The 12,567-nt window shown below is 41.5% G+C and overlaps 1 protein-coding gene across 1 annotated transcript in view; it reads right to left on the reverse strand.

Annotated features, from left to right (window-relative positions):
- The window catches only part of LOC111957389 (stalled ribosome sensor GCN1), a 34,940-nt gene extending 27,026 nt beyond the window's left edge, over positions 1–7,914 (reverse strand). Inside the window, exons 1-21 of the mRNA XM_023978187.2 lie at positions 7,836–7,914; positions 6,386–6,488; positions 6,183–6,246; positions 5,100–5,231; positions 4,831–4,939; positions 4,560–4,658; positions 4,283–4,417; positions 4,106–4,174; positions 3,839–3,947; positions 3,652–3,726; positions 3,437–3,565; positions 3,283–3,333; positions 3,069–3,167; positions 2,812–2,985; positions 2,544–2,696; positions 2,264–2,356; positions 2,082–2,157; positions 1,831–1,987; positions 717–906; positions 500–624; positions 128–306 (exon numbers count right to left, since the gene is read on the reverse strand). Coding sequence (XP_023833955.1) covers positions 128–306; positions 500–624; positions 717–906; positions 1,831–1,987; positions 2,082–2,157; positions 2,264–2,356; positions 2,544–2,696; positions 2,812–2,985; positions 3,069–3,167; positions 3,283–3,333; positions 3,437–3,565; positions 3,652–3,726; positions 3,839–3,947; positions 4,106–4,174; positions 4,283–4,417; positions 4,560–4,658; positions 4,831–4,939; positions 5,100–5,231; positions 6,183–6,246; positions 6,386–6,488; positions 7,836–7,853 — 2,339 coding nt within the window. The 5' untranslated portion in view covers positions 7,854–7,914. The remainder of the gene's footprint in view (positions 1–127; positions 307–499; positions 625–716; positions 907–1,830; positions 1,988–2,081; positions 2,158–2,263; positions 2,357–2,543; positions 2,697–2,811; positions 2,986–3,068; positions 3,168–3,282; positions 3,334–3,436; positions 3,566–3,651; positions 3,727–3,838; positions 3,948–4,105; positions 4,175–4,282; positions 4,418–4,559; positions 4,659–4,830; positions 4,940–5,099; positions 5,232–6,182; positions 6,247–6,385; positions 6,489–7,835) is intronic.
- Positions 7,915–12,567: the final 4,653 nt, after the last annotated feature.

The raw sequence follows: 12,567 nt of genomic DNA on the forward strand, positions 1-12,567 counted from the left end.
GTTGAAACAAGCCTTACAAGCAACAACAAAGAAATCAACACAGCCAAGGTGTTTTGGATCAATGATAAGTGTCTACAATGGTAAACCCACAGAACACCTCTTACAGTAGTGATACAGTGTGTCCTACCTCTGGATGATGCTCTTGTCATACAGCTCTCCCTCAGGGGTGAGCATGATGGCGTACTCCTCTCTGGTGACCTGCCGCAGCGCCGGATTGGACAGCCACTGTTTCACATGCTCCATCACCCGCGGCAGCAGCTTGATAGGAGAGAGACCGGACAGGGCACCAACTGCATTCCTTACAGCCTGGAGAAACAAGAGGACCAACCATCAGTCAGCCAATAAGAGAACAGGTCAAGTTGGACCATAGGCTTGTCTCAACTAATCACAAGAGCAAAAGTGGGCCTGAACCAACCCTTGGCTGTGAGTGTAAGTATGTATGTGTATTTCAATGTGTACATCTGATATAAGGATGTCACTATGAGAAATATGTTCTGACCTGATTGTCAGCGTTGGCCTCCAGCAGCCGTGGCAGAATGTCATCCAGGTTCTTGTCGATGAACTCATGGGCTTTGATGTTCATGCTGGACAGCAGGTAAGGCCACAGCCCGGGTCGAGCTGCAACTGCATTGGAGGAGAGGAGAACATACGTCAGTACTAGAAGTGGGTTTATACAAACTGCAGTGTGAAAGATGCTATAGTGTAATCCAACAGACCTATGGAGGGATGGTGGGTGACGATGAGGATCTCCATGGCCATCTTGTCTGCCTCGGCCGGGTCGCTCCACTGGCCAGCTACAGAGCACACCACACACAGCGCTTCCAGCAGGACGCGAGGGGGACTGTAGGCCTTGCCCACCTCAGACAACTCCCCTGACTCCGCCTGCAGCACCTCCTGAGGCAACACCTGGGGAAAGATAAAGATGCAGTATTTAGTCAGTAGCTAGGTTTCCATCCAATTGCCCACAGATTTTCATGCAAATATTCTAAAATCTGCATAAAAACAATATGCGCATTTTCCCACCAGAGATGGTGGGAAAATTTGATTCCCATCAAATTGACTCGTTGCTGATAAAAAGCTGTGAGTGACGATGTAGTGCACATACCAAATAAAAAAAACACAAGTAAATGGGTTTCCATCAAATGTTCAACTCTATTGATCGTTTTGTCACAAAAATGTTGCATTATATAGTGAATGTGCCCACTGGTGTTGGTTTGTCAGCTCTACAACAGCTCACAGATACCTACACTCCTATTATTCTTTTTATTTGTCAAACGGCAGCCAAGCGTCGATAATCATGTCACCAGAATAAGATCTTCGATATTTATTGGAAAGCATAAAGCATAAATTATTTCATCTGCAGCCTAATAAACTGCATGGTTTCCAGAGCCGTAGTGGGAGGACCACAACATATCACGTGACTCCATGTTTAATTCGACATGATGGTTATTATATCAATATTTGCACAATAATGCGTTTCCGACACCATTTCTCGCATAATTAACTTTACAGACACAAAAAGATCTCACCCTGTCTAGAGTATTTTGTTCTGTAGACATTTGGAAAGCTTACCAATAAATTTGTTGTTTCCATCAGGCCTGTCGTGACATTTTTTTACCCGACATGTACTTTACTCACATAAGAAGGTTGGATGGAAACCTGGTTTATGACAAACACATAATACACTACAAATAGAAAGAAAATAAGATCCAAGTCTAACATCCCAATTGAATTATTCAGTCATTACTAGTTTATAGTACCACTGAAGTGAGACCTGACACTACAAATCCATTAAAATGTGTAGTGCATCCCATCGTCAACTATTCTTACCTTGTGTTTGTTGATGACCACTCTGAGTTCTCCCAGAAGGCCATAGGCTAAGCCGGAGCCGCCCAGGGAGAGCAGCTTCTTCACGATCTGCTGTGCCCGCTTCCGTACACGCCAACTACGAGACAGCAGCACCGCCACAGTGGCGCGGTGGTACATCCTAAGGAAAGAGGAGGAATGGAGTTACAGTTAAGAGGAGAATGGGAACAATGTTTGGACAACCGCTATGCTTGACCATTGCCAAAGTCACTTACTGTGATTTGCCATTGGTGAGTCTGTGGGAGTGGTCCAGGAAAAGTCTCTCACACAGCTGTATCACTGTGCACAGAGCTGGGGTGAAAGAAGCCAGGTTAACTACTCAATGTCATTCCATATCTTGACACTTGTGTGATGACTGATCGTTGGCATATTTGTGTATTGTTTGTTTATGCCTCACCTTCCTCACTGGCCTGAGAGAGGAACTTCTCTGTGGTGAATAAGGGTTTCTTCTCATCCAGGATCAGGGTCCAGAAGCCAGCCAACTTGGCCTCTGCAGCAAAAACAAAAAACACACAATTTTATGTCAGTCTCCAAACTGATGAACAAGGATGCTGTCCCCTACAGGCAACCTCATTCAACAGACTCAAAGATCTAGGCCTTCATTAATCTCATGGAGTGTCATGATGATCCTATGATCCTATGACACTCCATGAGTGAATCCATGTAGATTCACTCACCTGTCTGAGTCTCCAGCAGAGACAGTCGACTCAGGAGAACGGCAGCAGCCACACCCTCTGACAGCAGAGCATGCTGGGAGTTCTGGGCTGCAGCCTTCTCCACTGTCTGGATGAGGAGGGGCACGAGGTCAGATGCCTGTCCCAGAGTGTCACCTGGGGAGGAGAGAGGGGTCAGGACTATGACACTGTGCCTCCTGCATGCTGTAGAACTGGATCAATGCACACACACACAAATAACAAAGTTGCCTAGCGCCTGTAACTAACTGACCTTTGAAAGCCCCCAGCATGGCCTGTAGGTATGCGTGGCGGACAGGAGAGGTGGAGGTCTTGAGGGTGAAGGCCTTCTTGAACCATTCCAGCAGAGCCTTGGGGACCTCCACTGTGAGCCGCCCACTCCACTGAGACAGAACAGCCACCGCGTGCACCAGGGTCCCCTCATGGACTGACAGAGAGAAACACATGAGCACCTCTCTCTTTACGGACGAAGGGAATGAGAAGGAGGAAGGAATGAGACATAGTTCTTACCTTCTTGTTGCAGATAAGGGATAAACAGCACAGCGACTGCAGAGCTGAGCGTTTGGCTGGAGGTGCCCGACACAGCATGACGGCTGCAGCTGCCGATACCTGGGCAGAACAAGTCAAAAGCAATCAAAACAGGGGTTAAAAGACAACATCCATCTGTCTGCAAGGCGAACATACTAAGTGCGGGTTATGAAAGACAGGACACTTGGGACGTTACCTGACAGCACACTCATCTTCTGGCCGAACGCTGTGAGCTTCCCCTCTGACCCTGAAAAACACACAGTTCTGTTAGTGCAAAAAGATACTTTACACTAGGTGCTGCCATATGTGCTCAAATGTTTCTTAGGTGAAAGTACGTGAGCTGTCCTTGCCTCCCAGGATGCTGAAGAGGTGTGTGACGACGTCCTGTACAGCACTTGGGTCACTACACTGCTTGGCCAGGTTCTGCATGGCCTGCACTGCCTGCTCCATCAGCTGGGGGTTATTGGCCTTCAGCTGGCCTGAAACGCATAGCACAGCATGGTTACACACACACACACACAATCCTCAAATAGCTACATTTCTAGATATAAAAGGCATGACTTACTTGCAATGCCTTTTCCAATATCCATGGCATACTGACTGAGGTCAAGTGTCACTGAAGCCAGTAGACAGGAGACGGCTGAAGGAGAGGGGAAAATATATCTTGAAAAGGACAAAACTACAATACATAGTATAGAATATACACAAAAGTATGTTGTGGTATTGGTTATGATATTAGCTACTGTACTCACTCTGCATGGCATTCTCTGGGCTGCGGAGCATAGCCTTCTGCAGGGCAGGCAGCAGCAGCTCCTTGAACTCAGAGTGGGAAACATGCCGCAGCAGCGAACCACTCTTGTCCTGCAGAGGAACACAAAACAGATTACAGAGAAGAATTTTCAGCACCAACACCCAAAAGATATTTCACAATACACATCAATTGTGGCGATGGGTGGTCTTTAGGTTGTGAACACCAATCTTTTGATCTCCCTGAGAAGCGGCAGTCCAGCTTCACTCACTAGTATGTGTTGGTGTGGTCTAGTCTTGCTCATGAGGACTGCCTTCATATACAGGTCCAATATGGCACTCTGAAAACAGAATACAGGCGTGGTTAGAGATTTCAAATGTGAGCATATGTGCTTACTCAATCTGCAAAAAATATTAAACATACCGAATTCAACTAATATCAGACTCGCCTTGTGTTTCTCTACAGTGGCCATGTCTTTGTGAGTTGTGCAGAAGTCCAGACACACCCCAAGCAGAGCCAGTGAGCTGGGGTTCTGTTCCAGTCTCAAAATGGTGCTTATATACTGATCAGCCAGGCCAGGGTTCTGGTAAAAACAACAGAGACAAGCATTCTAAATCACAGCAGATCCAATATAGTGATTATACACTGGACCATGGTGACTTTGCCCAAATATTTCTTATAACTGTGGGGTCATTCCTTGAACGAGAACTCCACACCTTCCTTACCTTTTTCCACATGTTGCTCAGGTTCTTCAGGGTTGACTTCAGTGCTGGCGCTTGAGCCCCACCCACCACCTCAGCCAGCAGCAAACTCTGGACCTCCACCTGTCAGAGGAAAGATAGTGAATCATGGATGAATGAATGCAGAAAAGCCCAAATCAAACATCTCCCACAAATGGTGTGGAACTAGAAAGCATACTGATAACTGACATGCTAAAATTGTTTCACAGTATAGAGAAAGGCACGGCTTCTATAAGCATTGTCCTCGTTCACTTACCAGTTTCTTCCAGATGGGGCCCTCTCTTTTCCCTGGAGCCGAAAACACAGAGCGAACCAGCAAGCAGGTCCAGGCCAGCCCGGTGAAGGCAGCCGAGCCTGTACTCTTACTGACAACACCACAACATATAACAGATGGACAGGGAACCAAAACAAGGTATTCAATATGTGGTTGAATTAGTACAATATTGCACATAACATACTGTAAATGTATATACAAATTGATACAAGGCATTTGGCCATGGCCCTCTACCTTTCCCCATGTCCTACCTGGGTACTCCATTCTTGCTGATAACACCACTGTTGAGGAGGCAGTGGAGGAGGCTGGTTGCTAGGATTTCAGGTTGAGACTCGGCCAATTGGCCAATGACTGAGAGGAGGGCTCGTCGAGATGCAGCATCCCTACAGAGTAGCCAACGTTTTCATTTTAACACAACACACTACTAAGTACTAAACTAAGGAGATTATTGTCGACTACAGGAAAAGGAGGACCGAGCACGCCCCCATTCTCATCGACGGGGCTGTAGTGGAGCAGGTTGAGAGCTTCAAGTTCCTTGGTGTCCACATCAACAACAAACTAGAATGGTCCAAACACACCAAGACAGTCGTGAAGAGGGCACGACAAAGCCTATTCCCCCTCAGGAAACTAAAAAGATTTGGCATGGGTCCTGAGATCCTCAAAAGGTTATACAGCTGCAACATCGAGAGCATCCTGACTGGTTGCATCACTGCCTGGTACGGCAATTGCTCGGCCTCTGACCGCAAGGTACTACAGAGGGTAGTGCGTACAGCCCAGTACATCACTGGGGCTAAGCTGCCTGCCATCCAGGACCTCTACACCAGGCGGTGTCAGAGGAAGGCCCTAAAAATTGTCAAACACCCCAGCCATAGACTGTTCTCTCTACTACCGCATGGCAAGCGGTACCGGAGTGCCAAGTCTAGAACAAAAAGGCTTCTCAACAGTTTTTACCCCCAAGCCATAAGACTCATGAACAGGTAATCAAATGGCTACCCGGACTATTTGCATTGTGTTCATCATATATGCATAGTCACTTTAACCATATCTACATGTACTGTACATACTACCTCAATCAGCCTGACTAACCGGTGTCTGTATGTAGCCTCGCTACTTTCATAGCCTCGCTACTGTATATAGCCTGTCTTTTTACTGTTGTTTTATTTCTTTACCTACCTATTGTTCACCGAATACCTTTTTTGCACTATTGGTTAGGGCCTGTAAGTAAGCCTTTCACATGTTGTATTCAGGGCACGTGACAAATAAACTTTGATTTGATTTAACAAATTACTAACTGGGGAATCCTTAAGAGCAGTAGGCTAATTGAGGGCACCTACCTGTATCTGTGTGGAGTGAGACAGAAGAGCTTGCATAGCCCTTTAATGGCTGTCTCTGGTAGCTCTGTAAGGACACACATACACATCATTGTCAATCACTGACACCAGTTTGCTATAATCTTGACCATCCAAGCCAAATAATACACAAGGAGTGAGAGCAGAAAATAAAACAATTATGCCGACTGGGGTACATGTCTTCTCACCTTTGCCACTAATGCACTGCTTCAACTCGCCAAGGACCTCTTTGCGCTCTCTTACACTGGCTGTGGTCACTTTCACAGCAAATTTCTTCAGTGTGTCTGAAACCTGTTGCAATACACAGACATCCGAAATCAAAAAATAAAGCTGTGTCTGGCAATGTGTGTCACTGGGGCAACGTCAATCATTTGTACCACTTGCACTGCATCTCTAAAAAATTATGTTTTAAGTTATAACTTTGCCAGACTTCTCCAACTGATCAAGATGAAAAACAAATCTTCTGAGATTATGGTATGACATCGGGCAGAAAATGATGAGACCACTCATAACAATCAAAACATTTTATTTAGCAGAATGTGGGATACTGAGGCATGGTCACCAAATGCATTATATGACATTCAGAAGACAATCATGTTTGGCTTCTTATAACTGGATAGCATTAACTAGCAATTAAGTGTAACTATGTTCCAAGAACAACTTCATGAAATGATTCATGCTACCTAACAAGTAAATTAGTTAGGCTGGCTAAAACTTGCTCATCTAGTTGGCATTTCGATGCATCTCAATCAACGGAGTTGGTCACCAATATGCACAAGAAAATTCGCTTAGTAGTTAGCTAACAGCTAGCCGGCCACGTCTTGCTAGTAGTAGTCGACTAAACGCAACTCCACTTTTTATGATGGAGTTGAGCGGCGACTAGTGTGGGCGGAATGGAGCTCCGACGTCACATAAAATGAAATCAAAAACATGACATTCTCTTCTGTAAATGGAGGCTATTCTTTGTTGCCGTGTTCAAATGCTTGTAAGAAACTATGAAACATGGACATTGTGTGCTCAAATGCAGTTTTTTATTAACGTAATGTTGTGTGACGTCAGAACTCCAGTCCGCCCAACCTATGCGCCGCTCAACTCCATCGCAAATCGTGGAGTTGAGTCGGCTATGCTAGTAGTAGCTAAGTTAGAGCTATGTGGGGTGTAATCATTAGTCCAAACAGTTACAAAACGGAACATTGTCCAACGACAACGAGAGTTCATATTGGACATATCGAGGTAGGTTCCTCCTGGTTTCGTTACGTTTGGTTCCTAGTGAATACACCCCTGGGGTATATTCTTACTCCAAATAGTGGTAACGTGTCATTGTTTTTCAACGAAAACGACTGTTTCTATTGGACAGTTGCAGGTACGTCCCTCCCGATTTGCTGAACCTGTCCAATAGAAACGTTTGGAGTCATTATTAAACCCCTGCACTCTCCGCATGTAAAGTAACTACTAGCCAGGTTGCTAGCTAGTTAGCTTACCCAGCTGGATAGACTGTTTACATCAATTTTTTTAACAGGAAAACAGACAGACAGACACAAAGTAATTATCCCTCATAATATCTTCATTGTCAAAAGTAATTGGTCGACAAATTCTCGAGGAAGAATCAGCACAATTTTAAACATCAGCGACACAAACCTGCGTGTCCGCTGCCATCTTGCCGGTCTTGAACTAGGAAGTACTTGTCACTTCCGGTTCATTTACAACGCATGATCACCACGTGGAGTGGTAGATATTTGGAATATCTTTGCAATTGATACACAACCTAAAACGTTAACTGTGCACATATATATTAATTTAGAAGGTAATCTCAAGTCTGTGTGTGTTTTCTGTCCTTCTTTAAACCTTCCACACTGCATCCAAGGGTCAAAATAGTTGCCTGCTAGGAGGTATGTCAAGGACAGATTTAGTCAGGTCTTCTTGCTTTCCTCATACAGAAAAACATTTACCCCACTATTCTTACGAATATTGTTTGTGAATTAACTTTTCTTTGCAAAAATAATGACATCTTGATTTCGCCACTGAGGCAGAGGCAGGTAGATATTTCTGTCAAAAATCTAGTGTGCTAAATCCATTCTTAATTATTCCTAGATGGGTGAAGGTCACTTCTATGTCCTCAAGGTACATTTTGGGGATTTTATTTAATATGTTAAATTCACACTACAATCACCCCAGATCTATCAAGTATTTTAGCAACTTTTCAGATTCATTTTATACCTCAATTTCACTGTTTTGCCCTTGTCCCTGACCCAGACTTTTGAGCTTCTACTCTGTTTTTCTATAAGAAAACATTATGTAATGTGTAATTATTCATGTTATCTACTAAAGAAAGAGTCAATTAAATAAAATGTATATCAATATCTATTGTGAGTATGCCTTTTATATAGTTATTTACACAAAATATACCTGTCCTTTGGTAGTGGAGTCATTTTCACCACTGAGGGCAAATTCCTCATTAATAAAGTTATGTCAAGAAAATGTTTATTTAGTTACCAAGGAAACTTGTTGCAACACTGAAACACATGTCCAGACAGTTGTTCCAGATGTGATGTCCAGAAGTTTTAGAAAAATCTAGGTAAATATTGCTTGTGTAGAGAATATTTTTAATGTTAGTCATTTCCAAACAGGCTATAATTTATTTAATTGGTGGTATAATTAAAAAAAAAATTGTTGCATTTTATGTGTTTAGTGTAAACTCTATGCTAGCTCTAATACTAGCCAAAGCATGCTAAGCAGTCTGTAATTTTTATCCAAAAACTAGAAGCGTAATTTCCATGATAGTCATTTCCATCACAAACTTAACTGCGGTAAATTACGGAAATGACAAAAATCCATAATGTTATTACTTTTTATTTTATTCTTTACTTTAGGCTTATTTAATAATGTTTTAAATTAATTTTATCTAGAAAATGCTCCAAGGTGTGCGCACAAGTTGAAAACCTAAGTAGTATTTTTGTTTTAGAAGATTCCACATAAAACAGCACAGACATAGAAGAAAAAGACACGATTCCCCAAAAAGACAAAACAGCAAATGAAGGGAACTCCGAAGAACTCAAGAAGGATTTTATTGTTTCAAAATGCCATCATTGCAGAGGTAAAGCAAAAGTATCAAAAAATACACAGTGCCATTAACAAACAAGTGGCTTCAAAAATGCTGAGAAAGTGTGGGCTGGTTTAAAGAACAAATGAAAACAGGCCAACAAGTCTTCAATATTCCAGGAAAAAGCAGTGTAACATAATTAGCACAGCCACCAAAGAGAAAATCACTAGATTCTATGAACGTAATGTCAACAGTGAGCAACAACAGGGGAAAAGGGCACACTAACAAGGAACAAGAAGAAAAAGCAGAAGCTCTTCTTGAGTGACACAATTCAGAACCTTTATCAGAAGTTTAAGAGGGAATATTCAGAGATTAAAATGTCCAACTAAGAATTCTGCAAAATACGTCCTTTTTGAGTTGTCAAGCCAACAGTCAAGGATAGGGACACATGCCTCTGCAAAACCCATGCCAATCTCCAGTTCATGGTGGACAACCTCAGTATCACAGTGATCAGCTGCAGCAACATTGAGAACCTTATTGAGTCTTTGTGCTGTGCGAACCTGAACAAATCGTTCATGTAAACAGGCTGCTCCCTTTTCCATGCATAAAAGCTTAAAACATCTGACTTTGATGTTGGTGAGCAGACATGGTGGTTTGAGTGAAAAACAAAGCTGAAGAGAGAGAGACGGAAAAACAAAGAGGGAAACATGGAGAAGTTCACTGTACATTTGACAGTAAAAGAAAAAGTGTGTGGCCCACTGTAGATTCTACTGGAGGACTTCTCCAAAGGATTGAAAGAGAAGTTGGGGAAACACTCCAAACTGAGAGAATTAAAAGAGAATCTGTGGAAAGAGGAGATCATCATGTATATTGACTTTGCAGAGAACTACTTGTGTAAATACACCAGTGAAATCCAGGCAGTTCACTTTGGTGATTCTCACAAGCAGGTGACCCTCCACACCTGTGTTGGACATTCCACAAATGATACAGTTTCATTTTGCTCATTGAGCTCTTCTATATGTATGACCCCTCTGCATCTCTCAAAAACACTGGCCTAATTCCTTGAGCTCTGCCCAACCGGCTACTTTTGGAATCTTACTTTGTCTTAAATTAATGAAATGTTTAACAATAGTTGTTGTTCAAAATGTTTGCAATAAAATATTGTTTTCATAAAACATTTTTTACATAGATGTCATTTCCACCACACCCATATTTTTGAGGTAAATTAGTATATTATGTATAATTTACATTGATTGATTAGATAGGGAAATCCTATGGTTGTTATCATAATCTTACAAAAAGGTTGGGTGGAAATATCTTATTTTCATGATAAATAAATGTTTTCAGCTGTCACAAAGTTAAGTTTATACATTCAGGCATTGTGTTGAATTATTAATATTAGGAAAACCTTAAATCACTGAAAATAACATTCATTACAAGTTAATGTACACATGTATAATAAATATGTTATAAATTAATTGTATGATATTTCATTTTTAACGAAAATTAATGTTTAATGGCGTGATGGAAAGTACATTTGTCTATGGCTGTCTGAGAATATATACATTTCTGAATAGTACGATTGCAGGCATTATCAGATGTTATTTCTAGACAAAAAAAAGACAATTATAATACTGGTAAAATGGTGTTTCAATGTGTTTTCTTTTCTGAAAGTTTGCAAGGCCAAAGTGCCCGAAATTGCAGAATCACCCAGATATTATAAAAAGGCAAAAATATCAGTAGCAACTGATAATGTAATTTTAGGGCAAGTCAGTTAAAAATAAATTATTATTTACAGTGACGGCCTGCCCCGGCCAAACCCTAACCCGGATGACGCTGGGCCAATTGTGCACCGCCCTATGGGACTCCCAATCACGGCCGGTTGTGATACAGCCTGGATTCGAAACCAGGGTCTGTAGTGACGCCTTTAGCACTGAGATGCAGTGCCTTAGACCGCTGCGCCACTTTATTAGTAATAGCTACTAATAGGTAATAACTTTTGCATTTGTAATGTAATAAATTCTGATAATGTAATAAATTGCCAATAATGTAATACATTTGCTAAACGGATAACATACCGCTTTTGCACATAATGTAATAATGATTACATTGTGTTGATTATTACATTCTGAAATTGATATTTTTTTCCCTTGAATAGTGTACCTTAAACAAATATAATATTCACTTTTTTGTCATGCATATCAAGTGTCATGCTTCAGTAATGGCTGACTACACACCAAACCACGTTCCTGAATCCTAGCTCTAAACCTGATTTTAGCAGTAAGACCCACAACCCCAGTCAATCAGTGATTCAGTCAGTCAGTCTGTCTAAATTAGGGAGTGAGAGAGTGTGTGCCTGGGCATGCAATTTTTGTTGTTCATATAACCCTGCAAACAAAAATGAGTCATTAGGACGTCCCCTGAGCGTCACAAAATGGTCACCTAAAGTGTTTTGGACATTGCGTCATGGTCCCCTGGAGGCTTTGTCTAGTTCCCGGTTTGTTAGAGTGGTCACTCGACCATCTTGTCAATATAATGGAAATCTGTAACCATACCTCTCTGGCGGTCATAGGGGTGATGTTGTTGTGGATACATCAGTCGTTGCGGGCGGGGCTACACGAGTCTGGTTCCATCTCGGAAAATGTTATTCTTGTTGTTATTCACTAGGGTTAATGGTTTAATAAAATAGTTAAATTCAATTTTTTTTGGTATAGAATTCTGGATTTTTTGTTTGTGTATGAAGTATTTGGCAACAAGAATTTTAAAAAATTACAATAATTTCAGTGGTCTTGTTATCATTGCAATAGTAACATGTATCTTTCATGTCAAAAACATAGGCAGTGTTCATAATGGTAAATAAGTATTTTGCAAGGTTTCCCAAAATTCTGACACAAATTTACATTCAAAGAACAAGTGAGACAGATTCTCACCTTTTTCACAGAAAACGCAGATGTAACATTTTCCTGAATCATTATAAGATTTTTTCAGAGTGAATACAATTGCACAAAAATTGTTTATTTTTTGTATTATTTTATTGATATTTTTTGTATGTTTGAGTATTTTGTCGTTAATACCTGTGTTTTGTTTTGTTAGACATGTTTGATGTAGCAATATAAGTTGAAAAAAAGTAAAAAAAGAGAGAAAAAAGTCTGGTTCCATCTCCACACTGTAAGGCAAATTGGCCTGTTATAAGGAGTGAAACTCCTGTTGAATATTTGTGTGATTAGAATTTGTTTTATCACATGACTGCAAGGTGGGTCTTCAAATGTAGTTTATTTTCTCTGACTACACTGGATATTTGCAATAGTATCCCCCCTCCAAGTCTGTTGT

The sequence above is a fragment of the Salvelinus sp. IW2-2015 genome, linkage group LG33, assembly GCF_002910315.2.
Source record: "Salvelinus sp. IW2-2015 linkage group LG33, ASM291031v2, whole genome shotgun sequence".
In the NCBI taxonomy this organism is placed as follows: Eukaryota; Metazoa; Chordata; class Actinopteri; order Salmoniformes; family Salmonidae; genus Salvelinus; species Salvelinus sp. IW2-2015.